The 22,637-nt window shown below is 33.5% G+C and overlaps 2 protein-coding genes across 3 annotated transcripts; one reads left to right on the top strand and one right to left on the bottom strand.

Moving 5' to 3' along the window:
- The first annotated feature begins 2,463 nt into the window (after positions 1-2,463).
- On the top strand, positions 2,464-7,669 carry LOC138321632 (uncharacterized). 2 transcript variants are annotated; one of them, XM_069265434.1, is made up of 3 exons: positions 2,464-2,605; positions 5,598-5,716; positions 5,945-7,669. In XM_069265434.1, the coding sequence occupies exons 2-3, from the start codon at positions 5,608-5,610 to the stop codon at positions 6,751-6,753; spliced, it is 918 nt and encodes a 305-aa protein (XP_069121535.1). In that variant the 5' UTR covers positions 2,464-2,605; positions 5,598-5,607; the 3' UTR covers positions 6,754-7,669. The 2 variants fall into 2 exon arrangements, with proteins under 2 accessions (XP_069121535.1, XP_069121533.1); XM_069265432.1 differs by lacking the exon at positions 2,464-2,605 and adding an exon at positions 2,872-2,900.
- A 1,377-nt stretch (positions 7,670-9,046) lies between these two features.
- On the bottom strand, positions 9,047-18,956 carry LOC138321631 (potassium voltage-gated channel protein Shaw-like). Its single transcript, XM_069265431.1, has 2 exons — positions 18,055-18,956; positions 9,047-10,594 (listed from the first exon to the last, which is right to left on the bottom strand). The coding sequence occupies exons 1-2, from the start codon at positions 18,523-18,525 to the stop codon at positions 9,728-9,730; spliced, it is 1,338 nt and encodes a 445-aa protein (XP_069121532.1). The 5' UTR covers positions 18,526-18,956; the 3' UTR covers positions 9,047-9,727.
- Between the last annotated feature and the right edge of the window lie 3,681 nt (positions 18,957-22,637).

Here is a 22,637-nt window from a genome sequence, read left to right as displayed (position 1 = left end):
CACAAAGCCATTTCTCAAATTCCATACGAAGCTTGGTTATTATTGAACATTCGTAAAATAAGTGTAAATACGTTTCATATTCATTCCCGCAAAAAGTACAAAGCGGGGAGCATTGAACTTTGTTAAGTGTAAAACTATAATAATTAGACTTCTGATTTCATTAACTCTGTGTGTGAATATTGCTTAGATTTCTAGCAATACATTATACATTGAGTAACTGAAGTCAAAATATCTATAGAATTAGTCAATTAAGTTATATACCAAATTTTCCTCTTCGACAGATTTGCTCTTATATAAACGATAGTTTTTTATCAATTTTGTACTAACCAGCTGCCTACTGGTAATACCATTTTCTCTCGTATTAACATTTGATATGCAATAACTACTATTTTGGTGTGGTATTTTTACCGACTCCAGATGAGGGGGATAAAGATGGTTGACGAAGGTGGTCTAATCTGCTTTTCAATATTATTTTAAAAAATGAAAAAAAAAATAACTAACGACTTTCTGTGGATGATATTACAAGCTCGCAACACGGATCAGTTTTTGGAATGACTATGATTTTTTAAAATGATTTTCCCAATACGGCGATACGATTACTACAACGTTCCGGTGATTGTGACGTCAACTTTTGACTTTTTACCCAGGTCGTTATTATAATGTCTATTTTACTCCAAAGTACATAGTACATATCAATAATAAGATATATTGTAACAACATGAAATGGTATGTATAAAATTACGGAAAGAGAGAGACTCGGAGAAGAAAAAAAATACACAACATAATTATGATATATCATAACAAGAGAGAAGAGGGCAGAATCTCTCGGATATTTCTATATCAAAATTATTCTGATGTATATACAATAACAATTTATACATATATAAGGAAATAAACGACCAAGTTTTGCAGTGATTGTAAATCAGCTACATATACAAATTGAACATCTTTTAATAAGTATACACTGATATCAATCTGAATTGTTCCAAATCATACCTTTCCAATGTATAGCCCAAGGGACCTCCTAATAATACATGTATTAATATGAAATAAAATCTACATTTGTGATTGAAACAGTTGAACATATGAAATCATCTCTTATCTTATTTGTTCACTTTAATGAATAATTTAAAACATTATGATTAACAATATCAGTGTGAAAGTGTCCACAAGAGTGATATTATATTACAGAATTTTATAAACGTACAGACACAATCATTTGATAATATATCTTACATTTTCATTTTTGTTTCGGTATGATTCTGTTTAGTTATAGAGTATATTATAACCCGCCTTGGTCATGACATTCTTTTATTCTTCACACGAACAATTTGGAAACATAACTGTATACGAAACAGGTATATAACGTATATGCCACACATATCCTCAATATCCAACGGGTTACTATGTCTGTCGCTATATCCACAGTAGCTATAACGACAGTGATAGTAACCCCTTGGGTATTGAGGATGAGTGATAGTAACCCTGGAATATCAATGATATGTCATACATTAATATGAATATGCATTTCAGTTGATTTCAGCAGTACTTGCATCCCTGTTCTCAAAATGAACGTCATATTAATAATTACAATATACTTCGCTGATACTTCGCTGATGGCGGCCTCGTTGAAAGTGTACACACTTGTAGAGAGGCATTGATGGTATTATAGATCTTGGTGGAGATAGGGGTTTTTCCCCCTCCTACACCGACTTTTGAGTTCCGGATACGCACGCACAGATATTATAGTTATTTACAAAAATTTAAAAGTACCACTATTAACAAAAAAATAAAATATCTATAAATTCCAGTCATAGGGACTGAAAATATGTATCATTTTAAAATATTGGTGTCAAATGAATTGAGGGTACCCTAAATATATATATATACTTCCCCAATATGTTTTGTTGGGAATAAAAAGATGAACACATCTTACAAAAAATTAGATGTTCATATATTTTCTTAAATATCAAAAAAAACTAATTTATAATAATATACATTGTATGTTGTTTTCCTGAAAATAAAGAAATTCGTCATTGTTAGTGCATCTGTACCAAATTTGACCTATTTCGTGACATCGTTTTTATGTCATGTGATATTTAGTTCATGTGAACGGACACTTAAACAACGACCATCCTTCTCACACCAACCACTTCAATCTCGCACCAACCTGCGTAAAAACAATAATCATGGAGTAGGGGAGATGACTCGTGTTTACAACTTGTCAAGTTGCATAACGTAAGCAGACGGCAATTTCACACAATCGAATTAGTTCCGCATGTAAACATACATGGCTTACCTAGCACGACAATGTGTGCGGCAACTAAATTTTAATATTGATGCACATATACAATGTTTCCATAAACTAGTATGTATACTAGATGTATGCGGTTGCTAAATATTAATTAAAATCCGTAACACGGAATAAACCGAGTCGCGTTATAGTGCGGATTTTATTATGCGGGGTAAGAATTTGCCTTAACACCGGATTTACATAAGACGGAATTTTATCACGTGGCTACACACGAGGAATTTCTATATAAACAACGTGATCGGCTGCAGACCGACATACAAGAGAAACAAACCACAGCGTATACGTACAACGGTATGTACAATTTACTTGAAATATTCTATATTTTAAATGGCTTTTCGTCTATTTTAAAGGCTTTTCGTCTGCTTCATGACGATGCAAACATTATCGTTATGGTCCAGTAAACAATGGCATCGTATATTCGATTAGGCTAACATGCAAGATGCGGCTGTTGGATAGCTTGAACAGCTGTTGTTTTGTTGCGAATCTAAATGGAGCTTTACGATATACATCTAGTTCTAAAGTGTGTTGATCATGCATCACACACGCAAGACTACTTCTAGTATATCAGCTGTATGTGTCCATCCATGTAAATATGATTATTATATATGGGTAGTTAGTACATGTAGGTATATATAGGCTTGTATTTTAGGGGTGCGTTATGAGTGGTTGGTTAGGTAGATATAGTTGTTTGAAGTCATGATTTACATGCAGATTACATCAGATCTGAGATTTACAGGAGATACATTCCTGGTTACATTAACATCTGTTAGAAAGTTGTTTACTAAATCAGGACTTTAAACTCAAACATTGAAATCAACTATAAGCATGTATACACGCTCATCTATAGCTTCCGATCACTAGCGATCTCTACACCCCTGGACTATCTCATAGTAAAACTGGAGGCAACAGAATAGAACATGTACAGGTAATTTAGTCATTTGATGTACATCAAAAGAGCGTATAACGGTACACTGTGGTCGACTATGTGGCTTTGAAGTTGGGCGTCGCTCTCTCTGTAGTCTTCAAAGGACATTTTTGCTAGCCTGTGATTGGTCAAATGTTTTCGGCTGAGCTGCCTTCAATTTCGCTATGAAATAGTCCAGGGGTGTAGAGATCGTAAGTGATCGGAACCCCTGGAACATTGAAATCAACTATAAGCATGTATACACGCTCATCTATAGATTTATTGATATATTAAAAAACAAAACTTAAAATAAGTCTGCAATCTTTAGGGCTTTCGTAGCTTCGTTGCTCATCAGGAGATGTTTGATGATGTTGGTAAGACAACAAAACAAACAACAAGGATTGATTACGTCATAGTAATTAACAATTATGAATCACTATGACGTCATAAAATATACTTAGAAGTCATTGTACATACGCTTACAATTATACTGAACTATTTAAACCAAGTTTTAACAACTGCCGTTCTATCATAAGATTGCACGATTGTGTTACAGTACTAGTGTATCGACTCACTGTAGTAGATTACATGTTACAGGTGAAGTGCCTATGTAACACGCATTGTGATTGGCTGAGTTGATCTAAAAATAGAAGAGAAAAACGTGTGTGCACAGTACATAAAGCTGGGTTTTTTAGCCTGCCATGCTTGGTCTCATTTTCTTCCGATATAATTTAACAACTTCTTCACTGACCTTTGTTGGTGTCATGATAGACCGAACACGTGGAAGCAGAGAACCATGTTGTTCCTCGCACAACTTTGCGATGTTTCCGACAGGTGGATTTACAAACGTCGGCCGCTTTAGATATATTTCCATAGGACACCCCATGCCATCATTGTACATTTTCACTACCCTTTCGCGTACTTTTAGATCGGTTCGTGGCTTTGACATGTCGACATATGATCGGTTGAGGACTGCTTCTAATTTTGGCTGTGATCGGTTGAACCGCTTCTAATTTTGGCGCAATTTTAGCGAGAGATTAAAATAGTAACGTAACGTTACACATGTGCAAACACACATGTATCTTACCGGTAACTTATAATATGCACGCGTTGGCAGCTTGGCGATCGACGATTTTTAGTACTTCCACACTTTTTTATTCAGTATAAAGTTCAAATTCAGAGTTAAATTGACATTTTAAATATACCTTACCATAATTATGAAACTGAACAGTTGTTTTAGCAGATACTTTCTTCTTGACCTTCATATTTATTCATTAACGGTACCAGTATTATCATGTTTAAATCAATATTATGTATTCTTCTACAGCTAGTATAACCTGATTGTGTGTTATCTCTTTCCATGTTTGATTTTTTTTCAATCATCTTATTTATATATTTACAACAGCTATTTCAGGAAAATCTGTCGGTCAAGTTCGTCACATGTGCTAGGTGTACTACGGAAAAAACCACCCAACAGTCATGTATATTACAGCGCGAATTCTATATATCAGCGTTATTTATTTTTATAGCGTAATACTTCTATTTTACAAATATTAATTTTTCAGATGTTTATCTATGAACATTTGTAATTGTTTCGACGTACTTACAACGTCCCGATTGCACAAATAGGTTGCATTGTGTAACGTTTATTTATATACACACTTCAGCCAATCACAATGCGTGTTACATAGACACTTCACCTGTACCATGTAGCGATGTAATCTACTACAGTGAGTCGATACACTAGTACTGTAACACAATCGTGCAATCTTATGATAGAACGGCAGTAACAACTGCATACGTACATTTCTGTCCACGAAACAGACACCTTATGTTTAAACCTGTATTTTACGTGGATTTCACTTGAGATAATGCTAGTGATCTATATCAATTAAATTTTATAATGTATGTACTGTGTTATTACGAACTCCCCGCCCCATTTTAGAAGCAAGAGGTCATCTGCCGTCACGTGTCAAACAACGAGTAGTATGGGTCATTTAAGCTCTGAATGTAAACAACTGTGTACTATATGTAGCTGGTAGCCGTAAGGTCACAAGTAATAAATGACAACTAAAGTATTCAGTGTCATGGCCTGTGGCCTCTTGTTGGCTAATAACATGTTTAACAATTTTCATATTATGATTGAATAGGTTTCATCTAAAGTAAATTGACAAACTTGGGAAAATTTTGATAGCGTCTATTTTGTAATATTCTGCCGGGCTTACTAAATTTGGACTACTGGGTTCTGGTATCAAATTAGCCTTAAGGGTGGCTCGATCCCTAGACTAGGGTACATTATGCTTTCCCGTAATACAAAAAAAGTATCCAAACATACACGAATTTGGCGCTGTTAATAACATGTTTTTCTTTTCTTTACAGAATTTTCAAGATGGCGGAGGCAAGCAGACTACGCGTTTTCCTGATCATCATGACGTTGATCGTGTACATCGTCATGGTGACCTTCAACGCTTTGGCTGGAGCTGTGGGCCAGAAGATAGGTAAGCCTGTCTAAGATATATCTAAGAGCTATCTGATTAATCAATAATGCAATAACCAATTGTCTTCGAACGATGTCAAAACATAAGATATTGCACAATTTTTATGTTCTCTTTTCTTTCATTGGAACATCATGAAGATATTGCACAATTTTTATGTTCTTTATTCTTTCATTGGAACCTCATGCCATATTTTGTTTGGTGACAAAATACTTTGTGTTTTGCTTACAGGACTGTTTGAGAATACTACAGGGGAGATATCTGACGTATTCGCACTACAAATCACCCCAGCAGGATGGACATTCAGTATCTGGGGCATTATCTACGCCTGGCAAGCTCTCTTGCTTCTCTACCTCCAAACCACAATCTGTCGTAAAACGAAATCTGGGGCTTACCTTTACGAACTTCCAGTTTTCCCTCCAGTATTTTTTGTATTGTATATGATTAACAACATAGCCAATGTAGCCTGGCTGTTTGTATGGGACAGTCAAGAGATTGTGTGGTCACTAGTGGTCATCGCCATCACGCCCATCACATTGTATGTGGCTCTCTTTTTCTCCTACAATAGACTATACAACAATCTTGGCAGGCTGAATAAGGAGAATGCAGTCAAGGACATCTGGCTTATTCGCTTCCTGGTACAGAACGGCATGTCCCTCTATGCAACCTGGGTTACCATAGCTACTTTACTGAACGTTGCTATGGTGATGACATATAAAGGTGGCATCGCTAACGAGGACTCTTGTACAGCTGTGCTGGGCATCTTAACCGCCTTCATAATCACGTATGTTGTGTTGGAGAACACTATCTGGGACAAATACATTAGATACACCTTCACTCCCTATATCACACTTACAATGGCTCTAGGTGGCGTGGTATCCAAGAACTTCGATCTAAACGTTCGTGAACGCAATTCGATATTTTCACTAATTCTCCTCATTATTGCTGCTATACTGCTTGTCGCCAAACTTATCATAATGATTGTTCGTCACTATCGTCATCCTATCTCACCCAAAATTGAGTACGAACCAACTATTTAAACCTGTTCATATCTCATGAGTCCAAACGTATTTCTATTCATATTGCAACGATTCCGTTGAAAAATCGACGGTTTCTGTTCAAAACTGTAAAAGTAATGTTAACAAACCCCGAGGTGGATGTAATGAGAGTGTGTAAGTGCTGCTGATTGGCATTAACGGCCTCAGACTGATTTTGCTGTATAGTTGTATAATTTTCGTTATGAAATTTTCAAACTGTATGCTACAAATAAGTAATACATGTTACATTGCATGTCGTTCGTTATACATGGGCATAATGTAAACCACGGATATAGCAATATTTCACTTCATGCTAATAAAAGCTGTTCTACTGTAATAATGAGTAATGGTATTTACGAATTAAACTATAGTTATAGTGCTAAATGGTTATTGGCATCACTGGAATTCTAATATAACAACTGTAATGCTATTGAAAAATGACAATGTCATGTCTTTCCTAACAATAAGTTAATTTTATTTTGAATTTAGATGTTATGTAATTTATGTGTATTTAGATGGGTTGTAATTTATATGAAATTGAGGAAAACTAGTCCGTCGACATGCTTTAAGAACTAACAGGTACATGTATATAGATCAGTCAATTACGTGTTCATTTGTGTTGTATGATAATATGTTGAGTCTGTCATGCGGCTGATGGCTCTAGTCTAGAATATAGTTCCTTTACTTATACTATTTAGTTTAAGTTTTAACTGCTGTGGTGCTGCATAGAATAGTTGTCTACGTACGATGTTGCGATTGTCTCCCTTGTGAACACTACGAACAAATTGTGTCTTTAATAAATGAATCAAGATATGTCTTTTTGTGTATTTCAACATATGTCATTGTTTTGTATATTTTCTACATTTATATTGTATACATATTTTTCAATTAAAACAACATGCACAAAATACGCAAAAAATAGTTCGTTTTTAATCCATATCAATTAGTGATTTTTTCTGACTGATGTCCTGAACTGGGTTAATTAGCTTTCCAGGCAGGATATTGCATTTGACTACACGGTATGGTGAGTAAGTTGTTAATCAAATGAATAATCGACAGCGAGATTATGCCTTTCTGTATATTGTTTCAGCTGTAAGAAGCCTGTTTAAATACTGCCCATTATTATTTGTTCATCTGGCTACTCGATGGTATGAAACAGCTTAACTACACTTGGGTTTCTATAACGCTAAGTCAAGAGATATTGCATTAATATTAGTAACTCAACACACGGAAAGCTTAGATGTTGAGACAGCCAACCTTGTTTCTCTAAGAAGCAGACAAACGGTTATTTCATCCACATATATTGATTTAACTATGACAGTTGTTGTATCATTCCATCTATATCAATTTCAGAAGACAGCTGTTTGATCCCAATGTAAATTATATGATTGATGATCTGTCAATGTCTTACGTACGCGTGTAGCGATGTTTTAAGCGTCAAGAAAACGTTGTGCATTCTCTATGTCAAATAATGGGAACTCGATAACAATTTATTTTATTTTCAACTGTGTTAAATAAACTCTCAGTCCTTTGGATCTGCCCCCATGAGTTTCTATTATCACTCATCTGGGATTGGGGTTGCTACAGTAGCTGCGGATGACAGACTTTCTGCTTCTGAAATAGCAAACTAAATTACTATGTATTTCATTATCAACAGGCTCATTTTATTTAGTACATTTCCCCTTCCTTCAGAATTGTTTGGTCATTGTCTAAAATTCATGCAACAAATTATGAGATTGATCAGCATTAAAATCAATGAAGAAATGCATTTCAAGGATCGCTTTTGAAAGGTCCTCCAGTTTTCGTTCTCTCTCTCTCTCTCCCTCTCTCCCTCTCTCTCTCTCTCTCTCTTTCTCTGCCTGGATACATACAGTATATACAAACACTCTCACCAACCGACATTGCTGGGGATATTTGCAAACCATTTTGAAGAAAGAAAACAAAGTTGTTGTTTTTTTTTTTTTGTTTTTTTTTTTCGGCTTTAAAATAATGATGTGATAGTCTGCTCTGATAGATAACCGTCAGTAATACTATCAAATATGGCTGTCAGTGGTCTTCCATGAAGGACTGATCCAGATTGTATTCTTTAGATTTTAGATTGTGGTATTTTAGCGTTTTAAAATGTGGGGAGAAAAATTGTTCTTTCAAAGAAGGACTCCTTCTGAGACAATGTTATTTACCAATGTTGCTTTGATGGTTTGGTGAATCATTGCACAAAAAAAAAAAAAAAAATGCTGAAACAAATTTTTGATATTAATTCGCGCTAATGAAAACACTACATTTTGTACGATAAAACGAACTTTATTTTCGGTAGATCACATTGATTTCCTAAATAAGATCTATCGGATTAAAGATATAACAAAAGCTATAGAAACAGGTAACAATATTGTGATTGTTGGATATGATATTTGTTTCACAAAAGAGTACTTTGTTTTTTAAAGTTACATATCACCATGTCATAACGTTATATTCACATCTAAGTATGTTGGTACGTTTCTTCTTCTATTGTGATATACTACAACGGACATTACATAAATGGTATTTTTACACGGATATGATACTTAATTCGATCAGTTGACATTATGCCTCAACACATTATACACTATGGACATTTATATATTACATACTTTATATTGATGCCATTTGTACATTGCATAGCTTTTACAACATCATTTAGGCAAAAAAATACTTAACTCCAAACATTATAATACACTATGTGAATTAAATATTGTACACGTGCCGTGGCATAACTGGTGCCATGTCAAATATAGAGAAAACTTTGGATCACTGCATTGACAGTTAATTCAAACACTGGGCAGGGTTATAAATATTTCAAGCATTTTTGATCATATTTCACTGTTTAAAATCAAATCGGAGCTAATGTGATGAAACAATGCACAATACTAAGAATGTAACTTTTAACGAATGAATTGTTTAATGATCCAAAGTTCAACCAACGACAAAAATTATTAGAATTCTACTCTTTTACGCAGTTGCTTTTGGTAGAATTGATTTGTTCGATCGTTTTGAATTTCCTTTCCTCTCGTATCGAGTTAAGGTATCGAATTCTGTTTTTATTGTGTGTATAGTAATCCGCAAAGTTAGAGGCAATTATTGCAACGGGCATGGCCAGTAGCAGCAGACCGCTTACGGCACAGAGAACACCAACAACGTAACCCATAGCTGTGGTAGGGAAAAAGTCGCCATAACCAACGGTTGTCATGGTGATGATAGCCCACCACATCGCTATAAACAGGTTGTCATATGTACCATCATGGAAAATTTCTGCGTAGAATATTGCACACGCGAAAATGACTGTAGCGACTCCGAAAGTGATGCACAAGAGAAATAACTCTTTCAAGCTTGCTTGTATGGCAAATAGCAGAACACGAAACGCACTGAACTGTTTTTGTAGTCTTAAAAATAATAGCACTCGTAACACGGTGAAGAATCTGACAACCATGAAAAATATAGCAGTACTTTGAGATTCAATCATGTCACCTTTGTAGAATTCAAACGCAAATGTAAACCACATGCTTAAAGTGAGAATGAAAGTTATGGCCTTCATAGGGGAACATATGAACTTTTTACGGCACGGACATAACACAAAACTAAGAACAAGTTCAACAGTGAAAATTAGCATGCACATAAATTCCACCACAAATAGACTTGGGTCCATATCCTTCATGTAGTATATTCGGAGCTTCTCGGATGGTATGCTATAGTTGACGTGTTCTGGGTGAAGGATGGAAAGGTATAGGTCACTTCTGTACTCGGACATGGACGCCATGAAGAAGACGAGAGTGCTCAAACTGACAACCAACATATAGATCGAGTGCCAGATCTGAAAATAAAAACCATCGTATCGATATTTTAACAAAAAAAAAAAACCATTCTGATTAATATACCATAGAAGATGAGGACAGTACTTAAAGTGAATAGTCGGGCAAAGAATACCAGTCTAAATGCGTTCATTGGCCTTCCAAAAGTTCTCATATATTAATACGACGGTCAAGTTCTGCTTACGTTTCCCAGTTCTGACCATTAAAAGAAAGAAAAGTTGAAAGCATTGAAAGCGAGGCTGCGTGGAAATGTAACCACGGACATAGTCAGCCGGGAGGACGTTTTAGGATTCCTATACTTTAAATTTATTTCTTCGTACGGAGATATATTCTGACGAGAGATTTTATTTTTCTATTTCATAAGAAATTGTACTGGATACATTCCCACCATTTTTACCGACTTTAGCCATCCTTGCCCGACTGTTCACTTTAAATTGACTTAAGTGAATGACAAATTTATAAATGTTCTGATTGATATCGTCATGAAGATTATGAGGGTACTACATTTAATGGTGACCGTAACCAGCGATCCTAAGAATACAGAAGGTTTTTAACAAAATACTTGTACGTACATATCTTCACTGATCGATTTCTTAACCACCCCACTACATATGCTGACCTCTGAGACCTAGAAAGTAGGAAACCCTTAATGCTATTTTATTTTTCCATGGCTTAGTATCACGAATATTCCTTAACTTTAAGGAATTCTTAACTTATGTCCTGAAGTAAAGCATTAACGAAGATAAGGAAAAAATCTTATTAATATTAATTTAAGAATTGAAAAAAACAGTTTACAAGTACATCAATTTTGTTTATCTATTTTCAGAAATATATGATTTTACATATTTTTCCAAACATTGACCCGTGACAACAATCATCAATTTTACTAAATCTGTTGAAAATGATATTTAATTAAATCTATATAACCATTACTTTCATTACTGGCTATTTATACATATATCATTTTCTGGCACAAAAAAAAATATATATCTTAAAGTAGGTCCATTAGATGTTATTAATTCTGAATGTAATGCTGTAATACTTTCCTACGGGAATTTCAAGATAAAGAAATCCTGAAAGGACTATGTATGATTTAGGCTCATTTTTGCCCCCCAAATCCATCAAATTTTCAAAACTGTTATTAAGCGATCAATATGCTGTATTTTAAATTTATAGTCCATACCTGATTCAACTATAATGACTGGGGTTTTTTTTGGTTTCTTTTTTAGCTGTAGTTGCCATGGTAATAATTTGAAATAAATTATGAAAATGTGGAAATTTTCAAATTTTTGATGTTTTTTGCTAAGTTTTTGTCTATGAAACTATAGAGCGCATCCTTGAACAAACTTTATTTTTACTGAGAATAAGTATGTACTTTCGATACATAGGAGAAATGTAAAGTTTGCTCAAGGATGCGCTCTATGTTTTCTTCAACAGAAACGTAGCAAAAATGGTGAAAACTGTCAAAATTTCCACATTGTCTTGAGTGGTTACCATGGCAACTGCAGTTGAAAAATTAGAAAAAATATCTTTATTATTAAATTTGGGATGTACTTAATAAAAAATACTACAATTTAAAAAATCAGTAACACTTTTGAAAATTTGGCCGGAATTTTTCACGAATTTTTCATGAAACACTGAAAATAGTATAAAGATCCTCCCTACTTTCTAGGTCTCAGAGGTCAGCATGTACGACAATAGTCATATGGCAGCTTATGGAGACTTCTTCGTTTACTTCATACTCGTAAAATGTAAACAAAAATGCATGTGTCCTGACGCGAGCTTTTCTTTTATCGAAAAAACGTGTACAAATGAAGTCATTTAATTTAAAATAAATAATGTTAGTTTTAATGATGAGATATATACATATCGAAATAGATTGATCCAAATATACTTCAAGCAATTTGAACGGCGGATGTCTGCGTGAAAAAACGTTGGCTTTGCAATAAAGTAGCTGACAGCACTGCTGACTAAATTAAACGAATATCCCCCCTATAAATGTGTAGTTAACATTTTTGACAATCTGGTTAAAATTGTAAATTTGTATCTTGATATCCGTGTCGTTCCGCTGAATATGCTTTCTGTTGATGTAACGGAGCACAGGTTTGCCGGAAAGGCTTGGATATCATGATTTTAATTAGATTGACATTTTTCATAAATTCATGTGAGTGTGATATCACTCTATCAAAACCTACAAGGTGTATTATCATTTTATTTAATATAATTTCTGAATTTTCGCAATCGCTGTTGCCAGATATGGAATACAGATTACCGAGGGTTTTTTTCAAGATCAAATGGCAGCTGATCAAATGCAGGATATTGGTCATAATGTGAAACGCGTGATTTTTATCAGTTTTAGCGGACTAACTACCAACATATGGAGAAAAGGATGCTCGTCCTGTAAAAACTAAATTTTCTTTTCAATATACAAAATCATTTTTTTAAGTGTCTGCACGATATATAAAATAATTTTTTATTGATATAACCACGATATGATGTATCAAATAAATATCTTTATTTGTATCTATACGAATTGTCGATATAAAAATAAATGTCGAAGGAGAGGGCAGTACTTGATACTGGCTACCAACATGAAGATCGAATACGCAGGTTTCAGATATGTAAATACTAATAGAAAGAATCCGAGTGATATCTTCATGATTATGCGATAAAGCACATTGGTTCTTGTTTCAAAAGATATCAGAGGTCTCATGCATGCTATGGGTCGAATGAATGCTGAAAGGATACCGTCAGCGGAGCATGGTGTGAATGGAATAGATAGAGAAAAGGGTTCTCGTATGCTGAGTTTGGAGTGTACGTATGAAGAGCAAAAAATAACCATTGGAGGTTATGGGGTGAACTGATAAGGAACGACTTTTATGCATGGAATGTGGTTATTTTGTGAATGCACTGACTATAAGATGAACATATGTGAAGAAAGCTCGAACTCATACATATGGTGTGGAAAGATGATTTAGAAAAGAAGGCAGTCAATTTTTGTAAATGACGGCAACATTTTGTTACGTTCTTTCCTATGTTTCAAAACACCAGTCTTACATTTTTGAAGTAAAATGTATTTACGCATCATTTTTTTCTAATGTTTATGATTTAAATATTCTATGCCCAGCACAAGCCGCCTTAAGGTATTGGAAGCACGTGTTACATTCATTGTTCTATAATCGCATTACGTTGAGTTTAGACGATCTATTGCCGCATTGAAACACATATTGGACAATAAGTCATTAAAACATATTTAGTGTCGGTATAAATCGAATGATATATCCAGGAAATATGGGCATTTAATCATCATTTGCGATCCGTCCCAAAATAAAAAAGGTACATACGATTTTTAAACGCCATAGAATTATTTGAAAGTACTTGCTTCTATTACTATTCTAACTGAAATAAGAAAACAACAAAATTAGGGGATTAGTGTCTGTCATGAAATCAAGAGCTGTTTGAGAACAGTGAGCTCGCCTTTGAAAACCCTTTCTTACGAGAGTTTGACCAATTGTGCATCTCAAATTTTTAATAAATGCATATTAACGGTTTAATATTTTCATAAAAAAACATTTATAAAACGCATTTTGAACAATGAGACATCTTGAAATCATCAAAAGTTAGCGCTTTCTCCTCTCAAACGATTTCTTATACCCATCACAACATTTATTATTTTATATTTATATAAAATAAACCTGAGTTGTTACATATAACAGCATTTCAACTCTTGAACCAAACAATTTCACCAACTAAATACATTTGACTGAATGGGCGTCTGGAAATTCTCAACATCTTGGTCTGGAAATTCTCAAAATCTTGTGTTTTCTCCATAAAATTATTGTCTTTATTACCCAACACGTATAAACCTATATTAATGTCGAAGAAAATTGCGGTTGTTATGGATGACAGTATTTCGACACTAGAACATAAACGGATGCCACTACTGACGCCGGAATGATTTTGTAAGGCACATTATTTCAAAAGACAACCAAGTTAAATAGTGAAAACAAATTCTATGTCGACATTCTACAGTGGGGAAATATACGTAATAGGTTGTGGTGTGAATGTTGTGACTTGTCATATCTAGATAAATAATGTTTAAACAAAATCAGTCCCAAGCCTTTACATTTTGTTTCTCATATACACTTTCAAATGTTGCACCAAGTGTTGTGAGTAGCTTGTGCTTGGAAAGATGAAGAAAAATGTATGTTTTCAAAAATTATGTTTTATTTTTTTTTTTTTTTTTTTTTTTTTTGCAAATCAATGTTATCCGATTGCATGTAGATATTTACAGTTGGCTGATCTACATAATAATTCAGAAGGTCATACATCAGTTTAGTTAAGAATAAACCTTTATCAAGAAGATAACCACAGATCGCCATTATTAATGGTAAAAACATCGCATATTATCGCCTGGTTTCACAGAATAATGAAAAAAAAGAAGTTTTAGTACTTAAACATACAATTCTAATATAATTTTTTTTCACATCAAAGTTATCATCTTGGAATTGTGTTAAATAAGCCTCAATGACCAGGATCGTTTAGTCAAATACCTACTTACTACACATCCTGCCTTACCACTTACTTATACCTTATTCTACTAAAGGTTTCCAAGTTTTCGAACTCACTTTGCATTGTCCACAATATATTTCAAGTTTCGTATTTTCATAGACTGTCTTATGCACTTATTCGACATCTCATTGCATACGCTGGTACATGAGATTATTCTGTAATTGGCAAATATAAGGAGAGAGCTACCTTTATAGTACCTCCCGCGAACGCCCCGCTTGATTACACAGGGATATTAAACGAGTTCGATTAGCACACATGAATTACCAAAGTAATAGGAAAACCAGACAGATTAAACGCATTTATCTGTTTCATGTGTATTAGCGATTTCTTCAAAAAATGATAAAGCAATAAATGAATACTGGTCCTAGGGATAATTAGGTTTGCTGGTTGAACATCTGCTGGATTAAGTCAGATATACCCCCAATAAGTACAGGGTTGTTTGAGATAACATTACTAATGATATAAAGCTATATATCTTGACAAAGATGAGGCATAGTGGCGTATAATTGAAGCATGCATAGGTACTGGTATATAAGATACTGCGATATTTCGATCAATAGTGCTAGTTCGGTTTGATAAACCCACTTTATTGTGGATTAACCTTCGTATTCGCCGGTATGCCAGTTGTGTTTATCGAATTAACCAAAGATATTATCGATAAAAAGGGACTACTAGTATTGACGATAAACCGTAGATTTTGCCTACAAACATAATTTAAACATAATTTATTTCTATAGGCGATGAATGTTTAGAAAATATAACTAACAACGTGGTATATTTGTAGTTACATGTAATGTAGCTGCAATATTGTAGCTCAAAAGACTTTTTGACAGAAAATGGTGTCGTCTTTAGAAAGGCATGGTAGGCCGGGTATGTATATTCGTTCTACATGTAATGCGGCTATGTTAAATTCAATAAGGTGGTTTTATAACACGATAAATCTATTACTGAATTCGATAAAACTAGTTTATTTTTCATTGATAAACCATGGTTATTGGTTCTATATAATAGATGAACTCACTAAAACCACTATTAACAGAAAACCTACAAACTAATATATGTTTTGTTGACCTACATTATGATTGATACGCCAACCTTAAACACGATAAAACAGGCTGATGGAACGAACATGCTGATTTTACTGGAATAACCTATTCCTATTTTACCGATGATTAGTAGGTTTATCGATTGTAAATGTCTACCTAAGTGACCATAAATTGAGTTTTTCGACATTTATTTTTTCATTTTTATGTCATTATTTGCTAGAAATAATTCTCACTTTTCTTTGTTGTGGTTGAAGATGTTTTGCGCTGTAAACCATGAATATATTTGCTTTAATGTCGTTTAAGAATAATAGAATCTTACATGTGCCTCTCAAGTAGACAAGGATATCTCAATCCGAGTGTAAGAGTTTGTTTGGCCAACACGAGGCTTGATAGCCTGGCCATGATGTTGTCTCATAGAATTCTGTTGTTTTATTGTATTGTTCAGGAATGAAATAGTGCCGGGGCGAAAAACGAAAACATTATATCACCAGGAGAGAGCAATATAGGCTATTGGTATTGTCGAACCTGTCGATGGATGTAATAGTATGTACAATAAAAAAGAAAGATATCACAGCTTAATATACATAACTCCAATAAGAAAATGTTTCTCACAATATAAATCGTCTTTTACCATTGTCCAAGGAAAGACAAAGGCATTAACCACTTAACTATGTGACCATACTACGGTACAAAAGTGCCCTCTCAACATGGTCATAATGGGTTTTGTACATCAGCTCAGATTTATGGCTTTGAATCATAGTATCAGCTTAGAATATTTAGTTATTGATTTAAGAGATATCACAAAACTATACCTTTATTTCCACATTTTTATTTTATTTTAATTCCAACACCTTAAATATCCATCGGATCCTTTATAAGCCTATTTTGGAACTTGATGATGATAAACCATTGAAAATACTAACATTTCTGCGTGGCTATCACAGACATGATATCAATATTAATAATGCTATTTTTGATAAAGATCAGTGATTGTCAGGGATACCAATATATTTCGTTGATTTTCTTTTCTTTTCTTTTTTTGGCTTGTAATATCATTTCAATCTATATGTAATGATATAAACTAACTGATCGACTTTTTCATGATGAAGTGAGTGTGTCAATATCTTGATACATGTATTATTAGGATATAAAATTTGATTTGTTTGTTTCTTTTTATTTTTAGAAACAACACATTGTATCATTATAATTTTGAAATAAATATTATACATCATTCATCTCATTCTTTCATCACCTATTTCAATCTCCTTGGTTTGTGCTACTGATAATCATTTATATCACTGATTTATCTTTAATTTCGCCTCTAGCACAAGCATTACTACTGTTAGACATCATATTTATGAAAAACAAATTGTAAATGTGTCGTCATAATTAATTGTTTTCACCCAAATATTCATAATTACATCATAATTTGATAAAATAGTTATCGACATTAATTTGCATTTCTGTTTTAACGAAACTTTACACAAACAAAGTTTTCCAATAAAAATGGCCAATTTAAGAATGGCCATGAACTAAAGTTTACGGTTTTAAATTTTTTCTAAATGTGCCAATATTCGATAGAAGGGGCATGAAATGTAAATATTTAAAAATGACGAGTCCCACCTTTTACAAAATCAATAGTCAGGCTAATTATAGTTTAATGCGAATTTTCAAAACAAGCTCAACTAATTTCTTGGAACACAAAATTGACAACATTATTTACTTTCTAGCATATTCTTAAGTAGAGATAAAATTGCAATAATCAAGTTATTAAGCTAATCAATATTTGAACAACTGTGATAAAATGTATGGTTAAATCATTTTCATAAAATAAACAAACATACCAAAGCGGCCTTTGATGACTTTGGGTTGTCCAAGGCAATCCATATCTTGTACTGAAGACTATCCGGGTTGACATCGTCATGGTCTTCCTCTTTTGTGTAGAGTCCATTGTTAACCTTACTTAAGTTTTCCATTACTTCCATACTGTCATCTATTTCATAATAGGATTTCCAACAACACTCAGAGATACAAGATACTGGGATTTTCCAAAATTCCATTTCTTTCCGAAATACCGAACCACATACATTCTTTGGAGTATGAAGTTCGTGCAGTATGTACAGATTGAGAATGGAGTTAAATATACCTGGGTCCCTTTCAAAGAAATATTCGTCGTTTTCTTCGTCCCAGTAATCGGAACTATGGTCCAGCCCTGACAATAAAGAGTTCGGATAGGCTCCGAGGGTGGACTGTTTCACTTCAAACCGAACACCTCTGATATTTATCTTGACTTTTGTGTTGTGATCCGTCGTCATCTTTGTGACAGACTGTTGTGGACCGGCTTGTGGTAATGTATCACGAAAATATCACTCATAAGTGGTGTAGTAGCTCGCCCAACGTCCAGTATTAATACCACATCCTAAATGCTCACTATGCATATTAATGTTGTCACGTGAATGAAATTAGGATCGACCATTCACATAGCTGTTTATTCCTTGGATATACGTTGTTATCATGGAGTTATATACATTGTAAATATAACCAATTACAACAACATTTTTCAGTATAGTCCATAGATCAATAATGCACCGCTGTAATGAAATCCACCAAAGCTACTAATACTAATACCTAACTAACCTTCTTGAATATGAATGAAAGTTTCAATTACAATACGAAATGCATTGTTCGTAAAGTGTAATTCAGAAAAACATTACTATGTATATTGTAACAATACACTGTAGTGAAATGTACGTGAAACACTGTTTACCACGTGTATGTAGCGCGGATTAAGAGGTAACAGCTATTGCTTATATTATACCTATATAGCTATACATACTGATACTTATGTTACACATATGTACTTTCATTCTGTTAGCAAAATAGTTTCGACAGATATACATTTTTGCAATCATAGAGACTGTTCTCTGTATTTGTTCACAGTAAATTACTTTATTTCCGCTCCATTGACTTTCAATACAACAAAAGTAACATTTGGATAAAGATGGATAAAGAAAGTAAATAACTCAATATCAAAGATGTATCAAATATTTACTTTAATTAAACATCTGTCTTTTGAAGTGTACATACCAAACCTCGCCTCTGACAAATATATCATCATATACAACAAAAGAAAAATCAATGATGATAAAGAGAAAAAAACGTCAATATTATCGAAACCATATTGAGAATATTGCCTCATTTTCTAAATTGTAAGTTATTCAACACTTACATATGTGTACATGATTAAAGTATTATAACACAGAGAAAATCTATCCTTCACTTAACATTTTTTCTTTATACCTGCCTTTAGTATATATAAGCTAAAAAATCACACCAATACCCACAATTCAAGTTTTAAAGGCAATTATTATTCTTTCCTCCGTAAATAAAGCTAATTTAAAAATATTTTTAAAGTTTTATTCTTTTTAATTGTATACAATATCTTACTGAAATATTACGAATATAGAGATATGTTTCGTATATGTAATCTTTCACAATTACTCTAGACAATACTAATATCAAAGAACCGGTTTTATTCGCGGAGATGATATTTAATGCTTTTTCGCGTGAAAAATGGACAATATTTAAATATCGCAAATTTGATCTGCGAATTATTTTGAAATAGTTGATTCATTTATACATTTAAAGCCGGACCGCGCAAAATAAAATCGACTAAATTTAATTATTTAGTTTTATTGTTTTGTAACGATTATACAAAAATTGATTTTTTTGTAATTTAATACCTGGAATGGTTGAACATGAGAAAGATGATATTCCCCGAGGCCACAAGCCAATGGAAATACAATTTCAATGGTTTAACAATTTCTCATATTAACCTACAAAAGTGCAATAATTGTTATGTTATAAGAGACGATGCCTGATACAGTGTACATGCTTAACAATTTGAAATAAATTAGAAACAAGGACAGCACAATGACTAATTAAACAGCAAAATCAAGGAATATCTTTATCGACATATCCTTGGTACTTTTAGCAATTTTGCTATTCGTCTTCCAAAGGATATCCTTTCGTGAATAGAAATATTATCCAATCAAACCATAAACGATTAAACATCGGGGGGAAATAATTATAAATTTGTTAGATCATGTGTAAAAATAAGCACTAGGGAAGACTCAGGCGGCTCTGAAGGATAAACATACTTTCGACCAGCATTAGCAATATAGGTAAAAGTTTAGTATAAATGAGTTTAATAGGAAGCGATAATTTCCGTTAGAATGTATGGTATCGATCAATGTCGCTCTATAAGATCCATTTTCACAATGTTGTTGATGACATGCAGCAACCACGAGGAGCGCTGATTAGAGATCCAATGGTTAAATAGGTCACTTTTAAGATAAGATTTTAACAGTAAACACATACATATCAACATGTTGTCGCGATCTAAAGTCTGTACCGTGTCGAGTAACAACACCGCCATTCAGTGTAGCAGACCTCATCACGGGTGGTAACGTTAAAAAGTTCGTGAAGCATGAAGATATATATATTTTGATGAATTTATTTGACGTTTATGTAAAAGTAACCTCATATTTTAATGTAACATCTGCTTGTACAATATATTCTTTATCTATATATGAGCTAGTTTCTGCACCGATTTGTCTCCTTTATCACATTCTGCATGCTATATTTAATTGCTGGGGTGTTCGGGGATCCATTGAGTATAAGGCCACTGCTTTCCTCGTGTGTACGATTCTGTTCTGACGAGGCAGAGGACAGTACTATATTATTGCTATAAAACAGATTCAATTAGAGATGATGTGCTGCACTACCCAGAGTCACGACTTTCGTGACAAGACCAACCGATGAATAAAGATCTTGCTGAATGAACTGGTTCTACTAAAATGATAATTCATTCCTGTTATTGGCTTAACGATTAACTCTCACGCTCCCACCAAAGTCTCAAGGTTGAGTTTGTTTCCGGTTATGGTGACCTAATTCTGAGATGATCTAATTTCTATAAGTAAACATGTTTACGACCCTTCAATTTTTTAATGTTTTACAGCCAGTTATTTTCTTTGGACAGATATTTTGGAGATTTTGTGGGACTATAATCGTTAATATTTAATAAATAAAATATTGAGAAATAACTAAATCATAATCATGAAGACGGATTAATACAAGTACATTGTACTTGTTTCTGAATCCAACCTTTTATGACATGTATGTTGTGCTATATTGTTATTGAATAAAATATTGTTAAAAAATCCCAAAATCGCAAAAACATGACCCTCGTAAATAATCTTCTATTCGACTTCTGATCATACCTTTTATGTTTTGTTAAAAATATCAGGTAAAAACCGTATCTGAAACACCCCTCCTGATTACGACTATATTATATACATGGAAGCATTTGTGGTTTCAGAAAATGTTCATAACATGTCCTTGTCGATATGTTTCAATGTCGTAAAAAATTAAATATAAAAATTATTAATATAAATCAATGTTTGAACTCTTCTATAAATATGATAATGTTACTGTTTTAGAAGCTAGATCACCTAATTGTCGACAAGAATACATGTTATCTTATAATCAATAATTACACATTTATAACCTTTACTGCAATTATATTACATGACGTAAATAAAACTGCAATCTTCAAGAATAATAATCCAACATGTGCTTTTATTTTACAATAAAGTTTCAAACGAGTGTTGTTACAATAAAGTTTCAAACGAGTGTTGTGTATATAACGAAATTACATTCTTACCAATTTGATTAAAATCATGCCTTGATCTCAACGCTGTTCCGTTAGGCACTGTATTCTATCGAGTGGAGATAAAGATATGAATTTTATCAGAAAGATATTCTTTTTCATATATAAAGTTTAAACTCAGCATGTGCTATTTAGATACTTAACAAGGTTAGGTATTACAACAGGTGTCTGTACCATAAAGTATCACTTCAACGAGTTTTGTTAAGGCCCACTACCTTTCCGAAGCGGCTTATAATTTTTGAAATGGGAATGTAAAACGAGATCGATAATTTTGTAGTGTCGCAAAAGTTATTAACTTATAATTACCGTTAATACTACATTTATCATCACCTTCTGAACAATTTCTTTAAAATAAATAAAATGTTAATTTTCCTAACACGGGTCGTTTATGCTTCTCGCCGTCGTTCTAAATACCGCGCTGCACGAGCCGGCAAAACAGCGAAGTTGTCATATATTACGCAGGAAATCTTGATTATGTTTGATGAAAGTACCCTATCTTTAGTCCATCTATATGTATTTTCTTATGTCATTAATGTTTTTAACAAACCTTTAAATTTTGCTCCGAAAAGGTAGTTGGCCTTTAATATCACGAGGTTCATCAAATGGTGTTTACCACAACATACATCCCCTTTATTCTAGGAGTAACAATCACTGTCATAGTTTCCACCCCTTGGCTATGACATGGCAAAACTGGTG

This window comes from Argopecten irradians, chromosome 4 (assembly GCF_041381155.1).
Source record: "Argopecten irradians isolate NY chromosome 4, Ai_NY, whole genome shotgun sequence".
Taxonomy (NCBI): Eukaryota; Metazoa; Mollusca; class Bivalvia; order Pectinida; family Pectinidae; genus Argopecten; species Argopecten irradians.
Note: the sequence above shows the minus strand (reverse complement) of the source record. Positions and strands in the feature narration are given on the sequence as shown.

Coding starts and splice junctions, on each gene's coding strand:
- LOC138321632 (XM_069265432.1), top strand. Junction 5,717..5,944: donor AGCTGTGGGCCAGAAGATAG/GTAAGCCTGTCT, acceptor TTTTGCTTACAG/GACTGTTTGAGAATACTACA.
- LOC138321631 (XM_069265431.1), bottom strand. CDS start 18,525: ATGACGACGGATCACAACACAAAAGTCAAGATAAATATCAGAGGTGTT. Junction 10,595..18,054: donor AGTCATCAAAGGCCGCTTTG/GTATGTTTGTTT, acceptor TTTTATTTTCAG/ATCTGGCACTCGATCTATAT.